Source organism: Alosa pseudoharengus, unplaced genomic scaffold (assembly GCF_046254945.1).
Source record: "Alosa pseudoharengus isolate Yale_2024_CS ecotype anadromous, Long Island Sound unplaced genomic scaffold, YU_APseudo_1.1 YU_APseudo_1.1_scf_79, whole genome shotgun sequence".
Taxonomy (NCBI): domain Eukaryota; kingdom Metazoa; phylum Chordata; class Actinopteri; order Clupeiformes; family Clupeidae; genus Alosa; species Alosa pseudoharengus.
The window spans coordinates 140,001-158,962 of NW_027468869.1; the positions used below are offsets into that span (position 1 = coordinate 140,001).

At 46.9% G+C, this 18,962-nt stretch overlaps 1 protein-coding gene across 1 annotated transcript in view; it reads left to right on the plus strand.

The window, feature by feature from the left end:
* The window catches only part of LOC143111257 (aryl hydrocarbon receptor-like), a 75,133-nt gene extending 62,441 nt beyond the window's left edge, over positions 1-12,692 (plus strand). Inside the window, exons 7-11 of the mRNA XM_076273448.1 lie at positions 5,438-5,640; positions 6,306-6,415; positions 8,565-8,706; positions 9,024-10,876; positions 12,685-12,692. Of these exons, the coding sequence (XP_076129563.1) occupies positions 5,438-5,640; positions 6,306-6,415; positions 8,565-8,706; positions 9,024-10,876; positions 12,685-12,692 (2,316 nt within the window). The remainder of the gene's footprint in view (positions 1-5,437; positions 5,641-6,305; positions 6,416-8,564; positions 8,707-9,023; positions 10,877-12,684) is intronic.
* The last annotated feature ends 6,270 nt before the right edge of the window (positions 12,693-18,962 follow it).

Genomic DNA, 18,962 nt, shown 5'->3' on the forward strand with positions numbered 1-18,962 from the left:
AAAAATGCCCCTCGGTAACCGTTAACAAGCACCAAATCCACAACAACACGTAGGGGCCAGCCAAGGTCCACCTCTCCTAGCAGGACCAAAAGGGGAGAAAACAGACTTTCCAAAAAAAACAGAAAGTTAAAAGGATTCCCAGACTTGACGCTAATTCACAAGCTCTGTGGAAGTTGCCCAAGCACACCATATTCCTTTTAAATTGCCTTGACAAAGCAAGCAGCGCTGTTTCTGTTTAAACTTCTCCCCCCTACATGCAGGCACAAACACACACACACACACACACACACACACACACACACACACACAAGCACACCACCCCCTGCCAAGGCATTACCTCTGAGAAGCCCTTATTCAGGAAACTGGGTAATCAAGCTGAAGGCTGCTGGTTGCTGTATTTTAGTTGCTCTTACAGTAGTACCGCTAACTGTACTGGGAAACACTGTATATATTTGCAATCTGTGTGTGTGTTTGTGTGTTGGTGTGTGTATGTGTGTGTGTCTGTGTGAATGTGTCTGTGTTAAGTGTGAGCTGTAAGCCAGGTGTGTTTAGCGTAAGCTGGATGCAAGGTGTGTTTAGCGTGAGATATAAGCCAGGTGTGTTTAGTGTGATCTATAAGACAGGCGTGTTTAGCATGAGATATAAGCCAGGTGTGTTTACCATGAGCTATAAGACAGGTGTGTTTTAACGTGAGATATAAGCCAGGTGTGTTCAATGTGAGCTACAAGACAGGTGTGTTTTAGCCTGAGCTGTAAGACAGGTATGTTTAGCATGAGCTTTAAGCCAGCCAGGTGTGTCAAGTGTGTTTAGCATGAGATGTAAACCAGATGTGTTTAGCATGATCTATTAGCCAGGTGTGTTAAGTACGAGATATAAGCCAGGTGCGTCTGGTGCAGAGATGGGAAACCCAACCTACCACACATTTCTTCCAAGCATTCCGTAAAAACCATCTGAATCTTATTAGCTCAACTCTTCAGCCAGGCAGATGAGCTAATTGGTGAAATCACCTCTTTTAGGTGCACAGGCAGAATCAGTGGCTGGCAAGTTTTGTCTTAAAAGATGCGATCAAGCACACCACCACATTTACAGCGTCACAGAGCACTTACAAACACCAACAGAGAGACCAAAAGCCCCCTCCCTTTCCTCCAGGAACCTTAACAGCTTGCTGATTAGAACCCTGAAGATAGCTCCCATATGCTCTTAGCTTTCCAGGCAAGGCTGCCGTAAAAGCTTTGTTTCCATGCAGTTTTTTTTGTTTTGTTTTTTTTTTAAACGACGACAGGCCTTCTGTTCAGTTATGTGTTCCGCTACCAGCCACAGTCATGGAGCCACCAGGGCACCCTTTAAACCATGAGCCTCACTCTGGCTTGTGTTTGGCTCTTGGCTCAGTCCTTATCTCCTCTATTATGACTGACAGACGGAATACCCGGTCCTAACCAGCTGCAGTCCAATTCTAAAATCTTATTTTGAGCTCTCACTATTGCCTCTTACTTTTGTCCTTATGGTTGGTAAAGTCAACCAAACATCTGATGTATGGATTTACCTGCTTACTCCTAACATGTACCAATAGTGTGTTTGTGGTATGTTATGAAGATAATACTGTCACCTGTTCATTTTATGAAATGATTTCCATTGCTGTAACATCGCCCATGTTCATAGTATCTTATGTAAGAGAACAGAAGCAGAGATGCTCAGAGAAGCCTGTGTGGAGAAGAATACTATATGGCTTGCTTTAACATCGCCCATCTGTGCTGTTTACTCTTACACTTTACGCCCAAGTTCTCTTTACCAATTGAGAGAGTAGACGTCTCTGAAATGAACAGTAATTTACAGTAGCAGTTTTCGTGTGAGGTGTTGTTCCAGAGAAAATATGCGAGACTCTGGCACGCCTGTGACATCAACAACTACTGAATGAATTTTTCATCCGTCTTTGCCTCATTCTCCTTCCCTGCCCCCCTCATGCTAACAGCTCTTACGAGGCAAACAAAGCGACTATTTTTAGCCGTAGCTTAGCTTAACATACAGTAGCTTAGTTAGGGTGACCAGACGTCCCTGTTTAGTGGACGGGGAAGAAACCTCTGGCGTGAACTAAGGAACCCTGAAGTCACAGCCTTTTCACCTTCGCCAACCTCTCGCACGTCAGAAAACAGCAGGCGTTGACCAACTGTAGCCAATGCAGAGGATTGGGGTGAACGAGTAGGAACTCTGCATGTGTGCATCTACCTGTGTTTGTGTGTGTGTGTGTGTGTGTTGGGGGGGGGGGGGGGGGGGGGGGCATATCAGGGGTAAGCCAGTTCTGGAACGTGACATGTCATTATGGTCTGCTTTCCAAACACACTCAGCCTGTCCATCTCCATGAAAACATCCCGCAGCACAGCTGTCCTCATCATTAAACACACACACACACACACACCCACACACACACACACACACACACACACAGGTAGATGCACACACACACACACACACATACACACACACACACACTCATACACACACACACACAATAGTGCACGATAGTACACACATACAATAGTACACACACACACACACACACTCATACAATAAAATATGCAAGCACACACACAGAGACATACACACCCCCATTAGGGTGTGCTACTGCCATGCTACTGCTGCTGCCTCAGGTACAACTTAGTCTAGGGTCACACACATACACAGGCCACAGGCCACATGCAAACACTGTAATTGGCTTTTTGCTTGTAAACATGTGTGTGTGTGTGTGTGTGTGTGATATCTCTCTCTCTCTCTCTCCCTGTGTGTGTGTGTGTGTGTGTTGTTCAGGTGTGTATTGAGAGATCCCGGGGGTTATGCGAGTGAAACTGCTCTTCCTTGTCATTTCTCCTGTGCCTGTAAATAAAGATGATTTTGTGTGACAGACAGGAGCTCTCCTCCACTGTACCTGAGCCTGTGTGTGTGTGTGTGTGTGTGTGTGTGTGTGTGGAGGAGCTATACACTGTACCTAGTTTCTTGAGCATGTTTCTTCTGTCTCTCTCTGTCTCTCTGTGCGTGTGCGTGTGTGTATGTGTGCTCATAACGGTATATAGGTGTGAATGTGTGTGTTTGTGTGTGAGTGTGACAGACAGGAGCTTTTTTCAGTTATCGTCTTACCATTTGTTCTCGTTCCTGGGTTTACACTGTTAGTTAAAAGCACCTGATACATTTTTATTGAAATCTACCTTCAACACCTTAAAAAGCAGCTTTCAGTTGAATTTCGATGCAAATATATGGGTGTTTTTCGACCGACAGAGAATGCATTCTTGAAACGGTTCCGTTCAGAATTCTTTGAACCTTGGTGCTATCTAGTGAACCAGCCCACATTTCCACCAGTTTTGAACAAAACCAAGGGTGCCAATGGTTGTTTTGCATGCAAAACAAAGGTTAAAGCAACACCAAAGAACTTTCCCTCTGTCGCACGCACACTATTTGTTTATCCAGCACCGGCTTTGCAAATAACAATGTCCACAGACAAGGTAGAATATGTTGCATGATTTATGAAAGTACGATGTATTGTGACATCAAACGCAAGTCAAATTTGTAGTTTTTTATGTCTCATTCCATTGAACTACAGATCCGCTACCCGATCTGGCAAACTTACATAGTGACAGTTTGAGTTTGAGTTTGAGAGAAAGTGGAATAGAACATTACAGTATGTCCAATATTTCAATATGTGGTTTAATGTTCTGCATTTTTTCATTAGTGGGTCACTTTGATACTACAGTTTTTCTCAGTCGCTTTGGTGCTTTTCTCAGATCAGAATTAAAATTCTCATAACTATTAGTTCAACCTCCACAACATTTAGTCATTTGTGCACATCATAGTAGCAATTTCTCCTTCCTCTGAACAAATTGCAAATGCTTTTGGACATGTATCAGTTGCTTTCATACAATTCTCTGCTGTTTTTTAACATTATCATTTGCTTATGTCATGTCAGTCAAAATGAACTATACTTATGGATACTGAATAGTCGTTCCCAATAAAACTAATAGTCTTCATTTCATTGCTTGAGTCATTACATACAAAATTGGTGAACTAATTATCAAATTCTGTCACAATGCTGTAGAATTGCAAAGAGCATACAGTAAAAATGTACGTATTCAGTGTCTTGTACTCACTTACTCCCCTAACTACAGCAATGTGTAACTTTACTGTAGTTTTCAAATGGCTGTACATGTACTGTATAGTGCTGTCTTGAGCATGTTCAGGTAGTGTCACCGAGTTCTGACCTTTTTTTTGCATTGGAAAACACTGAGAGAACTGTCATAATGAAAACATGACAAAGCCATTTGACTATCTTGTTCATAAACGATGGTGTCAAGACTTCTCATTTTGATGACACTGACAGTTTCATTGACATGAATACCTGCTTTTGAGGAATGGACTATCCATTTTGAGCAAGTGACGTGCTTTTGCAGGTCATCCACTAGGTTTTGCAGTTTGCACTAATTGTTTTGAGAAATGCACTAACTGCTGTGCAAATGTTAATAGTGATGTGAGAATAGCACCAAAGCGACTGAGAAAAACTGTAAAAGTATGATTCTATGTAATGACTGTATGATATCTGTACTGTCCCTGTGTATATCTGTGTGTGACTGTATTTAGAGATAAGCGGGAATATTATGACTTTGCAGTGTTTCAATGTTCTGCATGGCTGCGTCAGTAGCTATCTGCTCCGGATTGCCTGGTTGCCACTAATCAGGGTCTGATTCAGTGTAGTCCACGTGAGATGGGATGACCAAAGCCATCTCCCGTCAGCCTGGAAGGATACTTAAACCCTAACTATTTCCTTGTCTAGTTAGAGCAGCTGATGGATCTTTAGGTGAAGTCATGCTGTCTCTCCCTTTATGCGCATCATTGTAAATCAACTCTGTTCCTGATTTTTCATACTATTGGTCTGACTGGGTCTCTATTAAATCTATGGTATCAAAATTACCATCAGGTTATAGCCGATAGAGGGCTGTGAAGCGAATGCAGAAGTGCCGTTCAGGCTTGTTGGCGTTTGCAGTGTAGTGCTAGTTGACTAGTTTTGTTTACTCATGGCAGCAGTTGATATGGACAGAAAAAACGCTTTTAGCCTTCTCCCCTCTGAACCAACCTCTGAACGGTAGAATGACACGCCCACTCCGGTTCACAGGAAAAAACAACTATTTTCTGGATCAAGCTCCGAACCAAAGTGCCACATTCCGAACCATTTTTTGGTCGAAATGCTCCAAACGGTTGGTTCGCGAACGGAACAGAACCGGTTCTCTGTCGGTGGAAAAAGGCTATATGAGTGGCCTGTATTCTGTAGGTGTGTTAGTCGTGGGCATGTGAAAAAACAATGCAACAGACTGAACTACCAAATCACTTTTTTTCCATGATCACAGTAAGTAATGTAACCTTCTTCCATCTTATATCTTCTCCTATCTTCCTGCCCAAGGCGCTGAACCTTCAGGGTCGTCTTAAGTTCCTCCACGGGCAGAACCGTCGCCTGGACGATGGGTGCCAGGTGCCCCCTCAGCTGGCACTGTTCGCCATAGCAACACCTCTCCAGCCACCCTCCATCATGGAGATCCGCACCAAGAACATGATCTTCAGGACCAAGCACAAGCTGGACTTCACCCCCATGGCCTGCGACGCAAAGTGAGCACTCCGCTTTCCACTCCACGCTAGTCATTTGGAAAGCACTTTAAGATATATAAATAATATATAAATATATAATATAATATATAATATATAAATATAAATACTGAACTTGTCTTGTCTTGCCGAAAGCCTTTTCAAAATACCAAATAAATCAACTGAATTTGCCTGGTCTCGCCTTAAGGTGATGATACATGAGGCAACTTTCAGTGCAAGGTTGCTGGGCAATCACATGACCAGTTCCTAGTGGTCTGATTGAATGATTGTGACATGTTCTTGGCTGATAATAGTCCAGATAGAGAATAATTGCCCAATATCAATAGGTATTAGGTAAGTGTCAAACACTACATTACCCAGCAGCAACGCTCTAAATAATATGTTCCACATGTGTCACCTCCTTTAGTGTACCTTTCTTTTACTTGTCACAACATATATATTGCTGTAAGAATTGGTAAATGTTTGACTACATTGCTAAAAGCTGGATACATTTCCATACTACTCAACACAGATGTACAGATATTGTTTAATTGATACTGAACATTTTGAGAGTCTTACATTCTGCTTTGTCTCTCTCTCTCTCTCTCTCGGCCCTTCTCTATTCTCTCTGTGTTTGTGTGTGTGTGTGTGTGTGTGTGTGTGTGTGTGTGTGTGTGTGTGTGTGTTAGGGGCAAGATTGTCCTGGGTTACACAGAGGCCGAGCTGAGGGTTCGGGGGTCAGGATACCAGTTCATCCACGCTGCGGACATGCTGTACTGCGCTGAAAACCATGTTCGCAGTAAGTACCCACAAACAAAACCTTCGCAAATGGGGGAGGTAAACCAAACTGTTTGTACTGCACCTGTTTCAGAAGTGGGTCATTGAACCCCCATTATGGAGGCTGCTGGGTATCGATGCTCTTCATTCAGGAGTAACTTTGGCGCTGGTTCTCTGTCTTTGTTATGCTTTGGCACAGTAGTAAAACACAGCCATGAGCCAAACCAGAGTTCCAGCCAACAGCCCCAACAGTATCGAGCCCCAGCTCACAAACTCAACGACCCCACCGTCTGTTAGCCTTTAGTGCTTAGCTTAGCGCCAAAACCCCCTCAGTCCAATCCGCTGATCACATCCCAGGGGAAGACATAGAAGGATTTACTATCAGTCAGCAGAGCTTAGGAGGGACACTGACACCTGATGCCATAGCACAGCCCTGGGTCCAGTTTATCTGGCAAAGAAAGAACTGAAAAATTGTTACCACCTGATCCAGAATCAGTTTTGATTGGTCCAAATCCCAATGTCTGGAGCAGTTTTAGGGTTGGTGTGGGATGAGTCTTCAAGTAGAGATGGGAAAAACTTAAAAACGTATATGCGCATATGAGCAAAAGGGAGAGGGGGAGAACAGATAGTAGCATGGTATAGCATAGCATGTAGCATAGTGGAGCCTAGCACAGCATAATATTGCATAGCACAGTGGAGCCTAATACAGCATAGCGTAGCGTAGTATAGCATGGTTGAGTGGAGCATAGCATAGATAGAGAGAAGAGTGGAGGAGTGCAGTGGAGGGATGTTTTCCCATAATCCCAGAGATTATGGAGGAGATTGCGCAAAGCCGCGGAATGGTGGCTGGTGAGAGGATAGAAAAGTGACCTAGGGCCACAAATCAGGAATTTGATATGGACGGACACATACAGAGACACACACACATATGCAGACCAAAGCTGACGCAGTAGGTGAAACTACACACACTCACACACACACACATTCTGTACTGGTTTGGTTTGGTATTGGGTTTTATTATTATTCCAGTATTTAAACAGATGAAATGGGATTTGTGCTCTCAAAGGAGCACAGTTGGAGAGCCTAGCCTGCCACTAACCTCATCTGGCATCTTGTGGCTAATCAGTGAGCCGGTGCCTCTCTGTGACCCATACCAACAAAGTGACATCAAACAGTAGAGTCATACAAACCACAGATTTCCCTTTCAAAAGAAAGCAGGTGCTGGACACAGGCTCTAAAATCATTGATTTCATCTGCGATAGCGATCAAATTTCCTTGTACTTTTTTTCCCCCCTCACACTAATATTTTTTCTCCAAAGCATATGAAACATAGTGATAGCTGATGGTAGCCCATACATCATGTAGGGCTTTATTGAGGGACGCATGCAGGGATTTTCCTCAGTCTAACTCTCTCTCAGCATCTGGTGCGGATCGATCATGGATATCTGTTAAAGTCTTTACTGGCAGGGCTCCTCGAAGAAACAATAGCCTTCAGTCCCTTGCACCTGTGCTTGGCCAGCACACACACACACACACACACACACACGGAGCTTGTTCCGGAAAGCGGGACAGCTGAGACGAGGTTTCTATTGCAGCCCGCAGGGGCCTGCCTGCCAAGGCAACAATGGAGTGGGTGGACTTTGAGCTGAAAGTGTGGTGTGAGTGTGTGCTTGAAGTCACGGCCCGGGTTTTGAGTAGGGTGAAATGTAATGAACTGGCCAGTGGGAGTGTGTGTGTGTGTGTGTGTGTGTGTGTGTGTGTGTGTGTTTGTGTTTGTGCTGATGTGTGTGTCTGGGTCAAGTGTCTGCATGCACGTGTGTTAGCGCACAACGGTGTGGACTTGCGTTTGTGTGTGTGTGTGTGCTGATGTGATTGTGTGTGTGTGTGTCTGAGTCAAAAAATGTGTGCATGATCGTGTGTGTTTCGCCCAAATGACTGTGTGTGTGTGTTAGCACATGTCAGTGTGGACCTGTGTGTGTGCATGTGCATGGGTATGTTGGGGCCAAATGTCTTTCTACGTGTATTAACACAGGCCAGTGTGCGGACGTGCAAGAGTGTGCGTGTGCGTGTGTGTGTTCGTGTCTGTGCATGCGTTAGCCAGGGCTGAGAGCTTTCTGTGTAAACACCGACTGCAGTCCGGCCTGTTGAGTCACTCACTGCTGTTTAAACAGTGATTAAGACCGGGGAGAGCGGGCTGACCGTATTCCGCCTGCTCACCAAGGAGAACCGCTGGAAGTGGGTGCAGGCCAACGCCAGGCTCGTCTACAAGAACGGCAAGCCCGACTACATCATCGCCACCCAGAGGCCGCTGGTGTAAGTGCAATTCTCGCCTTGGCCTCCTGTGCAGTGTTTCACAACCCAGAAACTCAACCTTCAGTGTTAAACAAACTCAACCATCAGTGTTAAACACGACCTTAGTGTTGACCTTGACACAAGATGCATTCTCTAGTGATATCAGAGTGAGTTAAGTAATTAGGCCACATACAGTATAGTCAAAATACCGATTGTGTTGGTACGACTGTCCGGTTTTCACTTGTCTTACCATCGGACAGAAAACGCCTCTTAATAACAAATGTTAATTTGTTTGTTTACCGGTTTGTTTGTTTGTTTGTTTGTTTGTTTGTCTTCAGTGACGAAGAGGGTGGGGAACACCTGAGGAAGCGGTCGATGCACCTGCCCTTCACCTTCGCGACAGGTGAGGCACTACTTTACCAGACCAGCTATCCCATCCCCGGTTTCCCCGACAACGCCCACGGCAAAGGAAAGAACAGCAAGGCCAAGAAGGCCAAGGCTGACGGCAGCAAGAGCTCCAAGGACGAGGTGGACCCCAGCTCCCTGCTGGGGGCGCTGATGAGACAGGACGAGTCAGTGTACGTGTGCCAGCCCGCCGTGGAGCCAAAGATGGGCCACCACCACCACCACCACCGCAGCTTCTTCGCCGACCAGGAAGAGCCGGGGAGCGGCGGCGGTGGAGGAGGGTTCGGCTCGATGGCGGTGCCCGGTGACGGATGGGGCGCGGCCGTGCCAAACGGCTTTCCGTTTGGCGGCGGGTCCAAGAGCGAGCCGTCGAGTTTTGACCCGCTGCTGGCCACGCTGGACTCGCTGTCGCTGGAGAGCGAGGAGACGTGCTCGAACAGCGAGCTGTTCAGCGCGCTGGAGAACCTGGGCCTCAACGCCGAGGACCTGGAGCTGCTGCTGCTGGACGAGCGCATGATCCGCGTGGAGATGGAGCCCGACTACATCCCCTCGCTCAACGACCTGCTCACCAACAACGAGATCCTGTCCTACATCCACGACTCGCTCGAGAGCGGCGCGCGCGCGGACGCCGCCGACGTGGTGGTCGCCAGCGGCAACAGCAGCAGCAGCGGTAGCAGCATTAGCAGCGGCTCACAGATGGACGTCGTCCCCTCCGCAGAGACGCCCAATCTCACACTGTTGCCCGCCACCGCCACTGCCACCTTCACCCAGTCGTCCTACACCCCCATCCCCGAGCCGTGCCCTGTGCCCATGCCCACCCCCACTCCTCCGGGCACCACCCTCCCCCCTACGTACCCCCAGTACCGGCCGCACAGGCCACCAGCGCCCCCTATAGTCCAGCTCTCGCAGCAGATGCACCAGCATCTCAGTGGGCAGGCTGGCGCCCCGGTGACCTGGGTGCAGGGCTCCCCCTCGGACATCCCCCCCATGCCCAGGGTGCCCTTTACCCCGCACATGAACTCGGCGGTGTCAGCAGTGCACAACGGTCACTGGGTCCCCCAGCCTGAGCCCGTCGCCGCTGGCTTGGATGACCGCTGTCGCCTCCAGCAACCGGCGCTAGGCGTCCAGCTAACACCGTCGACAACAACGACGACAATGACAACGGGCATCCACCCAAACTCCAGGGCACAGGAGGCCTGGCAGCAGCGCCACCTGCTGGCCCAGCTGCAGCAAGCCCATGTCCAGCACCACTTCAAACCCCCACGGTTAGAGGATGGCACCACCGCTCCCTCCTCTTCCTCCTCCTCCTCGTCCTCCTCCGTTAACGGGCTTTACCCGACCCCGGAGCCCCAGTGGCAGGCCTACAACTGTGCCAGCCAGGTGGAGCTCGTCTCTGACGGACCCTGCTTCCCCAACGGGCACACGTCCCACGCGCAGAATGCCCGCGCAGGGGTGGCACACATGGATTACAGTATGGCAGAGGACACAGACATGGACTACCCTCTGAACAGCCGCGTTCCCGCGGGCGGCCCGGTGATCCCGTCGGCCTATCCGTCGGGCCTCCAGAAAGCCGAGCTCCAGCATCAGACTCCTCTTCAGCAGCCAAAGGCTCCCCTGACCCCCCACCCCCACCCCTGCTACCCCCAGCACCAGGCTAACCACGCATCCCTGGAGCAGCTCCTGGGCCTGGGGCAGAACCGGAACCAGCACCCGCCCCACCTGGGCGCCTACGGCATGATCGATCAGCACGCACGGTGTCCCCCAGGACACCACGCGATGCTCCAAGGTAAGTGAAGCCGTCTCTCCGCTGCAATCATTATCCTATCGTGTCGGCACCACCAGAACGGCAGCAGGACCAGAGGGAGTTTTAGGTGTTCCTACGAGTTGTCTTGTGTCCCTGTCAGTAGGCACTGCGCTTTCACCGATAGGGTCAGAAAACACTCATCATGTCTGTCCAGACACGCATTTATGTTTTTTTTTTTCTATGTTTACTGCAGTGTATATAATGGAGGTGTATGAAACACAGTGTTCTTATCCTCCATATTGATACCCTTGTGGGTGATTTCTACACACCATCACCATCTACACAAAATCACGCACTTGTGCAAAATCATTTTAAACACTTTTCCAGCCGTATGACAAGGGAGGAAGAAGAAGTGATCTTGTGAATATCTTTCTCTTCTAAAGCGGTATTATCTTGTGATCATTTATCATCATTTATTTTCCAGCAGTAAAAATGTGTGTTGCCTTTGGGTGTTGTCTTCCTCTTATGACCACGATTTCCTTTGTGTTTTGGAGAAATGGAATGTTTTTCCTTGTTTATGTTTTGTGTCATGTTTGACTTCATTCATTTGCAAAGTGGTACATGTACTGTAACATAATGTAGTGTAATGAAATGGAATGCAAGGAAAGGGTGGCACCGTTACTGATTGTGTTGTATAGTTCTGAGATGGATTTGTGCAGCTCTCAGTTCTGTTCTTATGTGAGCGAGGGGGGAAAGGGGCCTCTGGTCTGGTCAGCGCTTCCACAGAGCTGAACATAAACGGCGGTGATTCAACCAGACATTTCGTGTAAATAATTTGCGGAAGGTCAGACTCTGTAGGGGGCCCGAGTGTAGCCGACGAACAGAGAATGTCCAGTGTGAGACAGGTTACTTCTGATCGCACGGACGGCCAGATCCAAACAAGTTTAAGAAGCATGATAGCACACTGGAAACCCATACTGTGGAAGGGCGGCTAGCTGGCAAGGCTTATGGTCATGTGAGGTCATAATAAAAGACATGCTCACAGATTATTCTATATATAGATTATTAAGATTTGGTTGAGGTCAGCTCTAGACTAATCGTTTCATTGGGGGTTGGGGATAGGCTTGGCGATATGGACATTTGTGGTCCGGTGCCAACTCTGTGTGTTAGCTCTGGACTTAAAGCGTGTACAGACACATACACACACACACAGCACACACACAGCACACACACACACTCCTAAGCGTCTCTCCTAAACTAGCCTAAGTGCTCGCTCTGATCCAATTGAGACGTGCGTAATACAGCCGCCACCTGCAGCAGCAGTACAATCTGCCCTGTGAGGGCAGTCAGCAGACAGAATGTCTTTCCACCCGCCCGCCCCCTCATCAACCCGTCTCACCACACACTGTACATGGAACAAACAGAATACTACTTAACCCGTCAGCATTCTCTGTAAACTCACTGCATCTACAAATCCCATTAAGCATAAAGCAAGGACTGCTTTTGTCACTACAACTCAATATGAAGTTCTGTGGGTAGGGAGAAGGAAGAGGACTCGCTTAAACTATGCTTAACTGTTCTGGGTTCTCCTCCATGTTTATTCCTGGTAAAAGGCAGTCATACCTCCACACAGTCACCTATATGCTTGCTCTAGGTTTAGGCTTTGCGTGTATTAAAAAAAGTGTTCATGGTTAGTGGTAAATTAGTTTTAATAGAGTGAAATTGATCGATCTGCTCTCGTCTACTTTAGTCTAAACTCCTCTCCTCTGCTCTCGTCTGCTCTAGTCTAGACTATTGAGCTCTGCTCTGCTTTGCGCTCCTCAGTTGTGTTGTGGTGTGCTGTGTTGTAGCATTGTGATTGAGGCTGGCTCCTCACCCACTCCACCAGAGAGAGCAAAAGAGAGGGAGAGAGAGAGAAAGATGGAGAGAACGAGAGAGAGAGAGAAAGAGAGATGGTGCGGCAAAGAGAGAGACAGAGTGAAAGAGACAGAAAGAGACAGAAAAAGAGTGAGAGAAAGAGAGAGGGTGCGACAAAGAGAGAGAGAGTGAAAGACCGCAGCCCCCTGAGCTGGCCTCTGACCCGGTAGCCCGGGCTGGACTGTGGAGATCTGTCCTCTCCGATTAGCACTGACACTCCCAGGCCTCCACATGTAGGCCACCATGCTGTCCTCCTTTCCCTGCTCTTCCTGTTACGGCAGCTAGCGTGCTGCTAGTTAGCTTCATTAGCATTCACAATGGGAGAGGGGGACAGAAGGAGGGATAGAGACACACATGGGAGTAAGAAATAAGAGTGAATTAAAGTGAAAAGGAAGATAAAATTAAGATTGAAAGAAAGACATGTAGTAGAGAAAAGGTAGAGAATGATAAAGAGAAGGAGAGATAATGTGAGTGAGGAAGATGAGATGAGGCCGAGGATGAGCGCTTGCGGGGAGGACTGACACGAGGCTGAAAGGGAGGAAGGACGGTCACGGGACACACTGTTTATGTCTTTCTCTCCCTCTATTTCTCTCTTTCTCTGTTTATGTCTCTCTTTCTCCCTCTTCCTTGTTCTCTCTGTCTCTCACTGTTTATGTGTGTGTCTCTCTCTCTCTCCCTTATTTTCTCTCTGTTTCTTCTTATCTGCGCGTCCGGGTCGTGCCTGTGTTTTTGTTCAGGGTCAGCGGTCTTGTCTGACAGGAGCTGAGAGAGAGAAGCGGAGAGAGGAGAGGAGCGGAGCGGAGTGCGGTGAGCCAGTCAAGCATGAGTCTGCTTTCACTGACCTACTCTCTGCGTCCGCCATCGCCTAATGCAGCTACACAGAGGCAGGCAGGGGCTGAGCAGGACTGGGTGGAGCGGATGGGGCTGAGCAGGACCTGGTGGAGGGGATGGGGCTGAGCAGGACCTGGTGGAGGGGATGTGGTTGGGTGGAGGGGATGCGGCTGAGCAGGACCTGGTGGAAGGGATGGGGTTGGGTGGAGGGGATGGTGCTGAGCAGGACCTGGTGGAGGGGATGGGGTTGGGTGGAGGGGATGGGGCTGAGCAGGGCAGGGTTGAGCTGAGCCGAGTGGAGGGTCGTTCGGTCAGATGAACAGATGGGTGGGTGAGTGTGGTGATTGGGTGCAGTGCAGTGGGTGGTTGTGATGGGTGGGTGTGGTGAGTGGGTGGTTGTGGGTAAAGTGTGATGGGTGGGGGTGGTGGGTAAAGTGTGATGGGTGGGTGTGGTGGGTACGGGGTGGTGGGTACAGTGTGATGGGTGGGTGTGGTGGGTACGGGGTGGTGGGTACAGTGTGATGGGTGGGTGTGGTGGGTACGGTGTGGTGGGTGGGTGGTTGTGATGGGTGGGTGTGGTGGGTACGGTGTGGTGGGTGGGTGGTTGTGATGGGTGGGTGCATTGGATCACTCTACTTTTTTACGCCCGCTCCTGCCCCATCCCCTGTCTTGCAAACAGTAGGGCCCAGTCTCCATCCATCAGCCAGCTCTGTGTGGACCTGTTCCCATAGAGGAGGTCAGTGGTGGACGCACTGCCCGCTGGAGAGGTTTCTATCTGGTGGAAATCCATGGAGGGAGGTCCTTCATCCAACTTTCACCTCAGTTCTTCACCTCAAGTTCAGTGATATGCTTGTTTCAGATGGTTTATTTCTGTGTCTGTGTGTGTGTGTGTGTGTGTGTGTGTGTGAGAGAGAGAGAGAGAGAGTATGTGTGTTAAATATAAATACACTCGTCCTCAGTATTGTGTAGCAGTCATAGTTTACATACAAAGACTTGGCTGAAGAGTGGTATGGACTTTAAATCTGTGACCGTCTTCCTCCAGAAATTTTCCAGATTTTCAGAAATCATAGCCTTTCTTACAGTGTTCTTAAAGTGATGGAATCATAACTCTTGTATCATGGCACATACCATATAATTTCATATTGAGTGTAATGTTTTATCAAGACTTGTAAATATGCAGCCCCAGTGTGTGTGAGTGTGTATGATCGCTGCCACCACGTATTTAAGAAGTGTATGTGTGTATGTGTACAGAAAGAGGTTTACCTGCTTTGGTTTATGAAGGGATGATTCCTGGCTAATCCATTTAGGCCCACTGAGGAGGATTACAATTAGGGCCAGGATATGAGTGGCAACCGCAGCTTCCCTTTCCCAGAACCTAGAACTTAGAACCTAGATCCCGGATCCGACCCTTTACCGCCTGAGTACTAACCTCACCATGCCAAAATAGACACCTTCAATAGACACCTTCTCATTGCAAGACCAGCAGGCACCTCAAACACACTGGAGTCTGCCCCAAACACACACACAAAGCTAACGCTAGCTCTGGTGCTAACCGCTAGCCCAATAGCCGTCACTAATGAATATTTAATCTGGTGCTGCCATCACTCAGGGACAGTCTGTAAGAATACTGCATTGGCACAGGGCAGACAGGCGGGGGTGGGCATTTGGGGTGGGCATCGCGTGGGCGTCAGACTGGGTCGCCGTTGCAGATGCCCAGCTGTGCCAGCCTGGCGTCACTGCCCTCTCCGACCTGCCGGCGGCCGCTTTGGTGGTAGTCCAGTACCAGGGATAAATATGTGTGTGTGTGTGTGTGTGTGTGTGTGTGTCTGCCGTTCCAGCGTGGGGGATAAGTCTATGTGTGTGTGTATGTGTGTGTGTGTGTGTGTGTGTGTGTGTGTGTGTGTGTGTGTGTGTGTGTGTGTGTGTGTGTGTGTGAGAGTGTGTAGGTCTGTGATTGCACCAGTACTCTTGAGCTTAGGGAGGACCAGTGTGACCCTGCATAACCCCACTATACTCTCTCTCTCTGTCTCTCTCTTTCTGTCCATTTATCTGTCTCTCTCTCTCCCGCTCCCTCTCTCTCCCCCTCTTTCTCTCTCTGTGTCCCTCCCTCTCTCCTTCCCTCCCCCTCCCCCTTCCTCTCTCTCTCTCTCTCTCTCTCTGACCTGGTTTATGTGATTGGGGTCAGTGAGCATGTTTATCGTTCCTTCCTCCCGCGTTCCACTGCTGCCTCTGGTGTCGAGTCCACATAAACACACACACACACACACTGACGCAAACACACACACCACACACACACACACACACCTACACACACCCCTCAATTAGTCCCATCAGGACCACAGCAATCAACCACTGCTCTGCTCCACAAACTCCGCAAATGGTTGGAATATCAAATTATAGTAATTACGTTGCACACTGTATCATTACTTCTGCCATAAAAATATGTAGCCCATATTTTTGTGTGCAGTGAATATCTGAAGGAACCTCAAATGGTCATAATTTGATAATAAGATCATCTCCCCCATTTTATATTAACTTAGCAGTTCACTTAACTCATAAGTGTGTGGCAACGATAAATTAATAATACTTTCATGTCGGTGCATATATAATGCCATCATTAAACCTTAAACTACCCGTTCATACATATAAGTAATGACATAAACAGTACATTGCACTCAATGAATGAAGTAGCCAATGAAGTCCAGAGTACCAGAAACTCTGACCAGACTATTGGTGGGTGAGTGAGTGTATGTTTGCGCCATGTTGTGAGTAACTCTGCTGTGGCTGTGTTGTGTTTCAGATGGAAACTGCCTGTATTCTGAACAGCACGAGTGTGGCTTACACTAGCACTTGCCTGGTTCCTAACGGGACCGCGGTGGGCCCCAACGACAGTCCGCACCCTGGCCCCGAGACCCTGCCCAGCCTCCCCGACTCACAATCCACCGGGTTCTACCTCTGAGAGTGTACGGTATGGACCAGACTCGCCATCGCCAGTCAGCTAGGTCTGCCATCTGCAAAACTACACAGAACAGAGACAAGAAGAGGAGACAATTAAATGAACGGCTCTTATTTGTTGTTTAGATGTTGTTGTTTTTGGTTTTTTTTCATTTGTGTGGTGGGAGGTGGGTTGGGGGTAACTTTCTCTCAAGATGCATTTCTCCTTTTCTTGTGCATGATTTGTACTTTGATACTGAGGATAAGGTTTATGAAAGTCACTGTGATGTGCAGAGAGCAGGGCCTTGCACAAACATCTCAACTTAATTATTTGTATAATTAGCCTCTCTGTGCATCGTCAAACCGAAGGGTCCATTATCCTCGACCAAAAGAGTGTCATTAGATTAGTTTCCCACAGGCTCTGAATGACTTTCCACAATTACCTCCTCTATTAAAAAACAATCCTGAGAAATACGAAGTACAGCTTCTTAAAATACATCTCAGTGAAGGATATATTTATTTGACCTATAGAATATGCCATGACTAACTTTTGATTTAGGGAATTTTCTTACGGCTCTGCAGAGAAGGAGTTGACCAGGGTCTTGTGAAGTGTAATGTCCTTGTCTCCATGGCGATTCCGTGGAGACTCTTGATGCAGTGTGTCCCGCTGGGACAGATGAGACGACAACGTTGGGCGCGTTTGCATGAACGGAAGACGACTCAGACTAAAGCATTTCACTCTCATCAAACTGATTGTATGAAATCCTCCGTATTTACTGTTTAATATTTGAATAACAAAGTAATATAGCTGGGGTGGGCGTGGGGGGGGGGGTGCTCTTTTAATTTATTGAAATGAGAGCTTAGATGAGCTTCATGATGTAACGAAGGCTACTGTGAGATTTGTGTTGTTGCCATGCGTACATCGCCAGACGGGCCTTTACAGCTGTGTTGTAAAATGACAGTATTGCGTTGTCAAGCACTTGTCATGTCATAAACGTCAAAGCATTTTTCTCTTCCTGACAACTACAGACTTCAATCTCTAGTCCCCCCCCCCCCTTCTGAGAAAGAGCAAGAACTTACAGTGCATTGTGGGTCTGTCTCTCTCTATTTCTCTCTATCTCTATCTCTATCTCTCTCGATTCGGCCCAGGCATCTATTCAGGTACTCGGTGTTGTGAGCGTGCTCAGTGCACACGCCTGGTGGTCGAGTTCTCTTCATGAGCACTCACTCAGAAAAATAAGAATAAAAAACCAAATGTGAGAACTTGTCATCTCCACAGAGATTCAGTAGTTGTAACTGGAAGCTTACATTGTTGAATGTGTTGTGTATATTGTCGAGGAGTTCTAGAAAGATCGATCATGTTTAACTTCATCAAGGTGCTGACAGGTGATTTTGAGTAATGTTGTTCCTAGTTGTAGTAAAATGTCACAACAATTTAATTTCTGTATGGTCTCCTGTATTTGTTTTTTATATGTACCTATAAATAAAAAAATAAAAATATACTTTTCTTATATGAAGTTGCATTCATATGAACCTTGAAAAAAATAGATAAAAAATATATGTTCAAAAAAGCAAACAAACAACCATTTCAAACAAAGTTTTAAAATACCTGTGTGTAAATAGTCAAAGGTGATTTTTATTACATTTGTCAAAAGCACTATTTTAAAGCACTGCTTCTTAACCAGCTTCTTTTCTGGCACAGGACCATAGGCTTGTAGAAAGCTTTTTGAATTCTTGTATAAATACCTTCAGTACTGTGTTTCATTCTGTTTTGAGGAGTTTGACACTTTAGATAGAAAGACTATGGTGCCATACAGTTGAGACTCACTTTCCAGAGGAACATGTGTTATGTTTAGAAAATGACGTTTTGTCAATGTCAAGTCTTTTTTTAAATCACATTGAATTTATTTTAATATTCTAACACACTGAAAGTTATTGTAGATGTATGAAGGACATACATATGCAGTTTTATCTATTTGTCTTTTGGCTGCTTGTTAAAATGTACTCTTGGATCCTGAAAAATAAAGGATTTGTGCAAACACAACCAACAACCAGAGTCTCCTTTTATTTCCACAGATATTTACCGACCTACTGACTGATATGTCGTCAGGTTGAACTAATTTTAAGCTCATGATATCAGTGAGGTGAGAATAAACACTTTCACTTTCACTGCAGGTAGTAAATAGAATAGGCTTGCTTCCCCAAAAATGGTTACTGAATAATGTATATGTGTATATTCTGTAATTAGAAGTATTATGCTATCGTAATATCACAGTAATAAGTCTACACTAATAATATGATATCAGTCTAGATAAGGGCTGCACAATTAACGCATTGCAGTCACCAATCACAGTATGAACCAACACAATTATCTAATCGCAAAATCTACAAATCATTGTGCAATTAATCTGGTCATATTCTTGTCCTCCTTGACTGTGCCACTTCT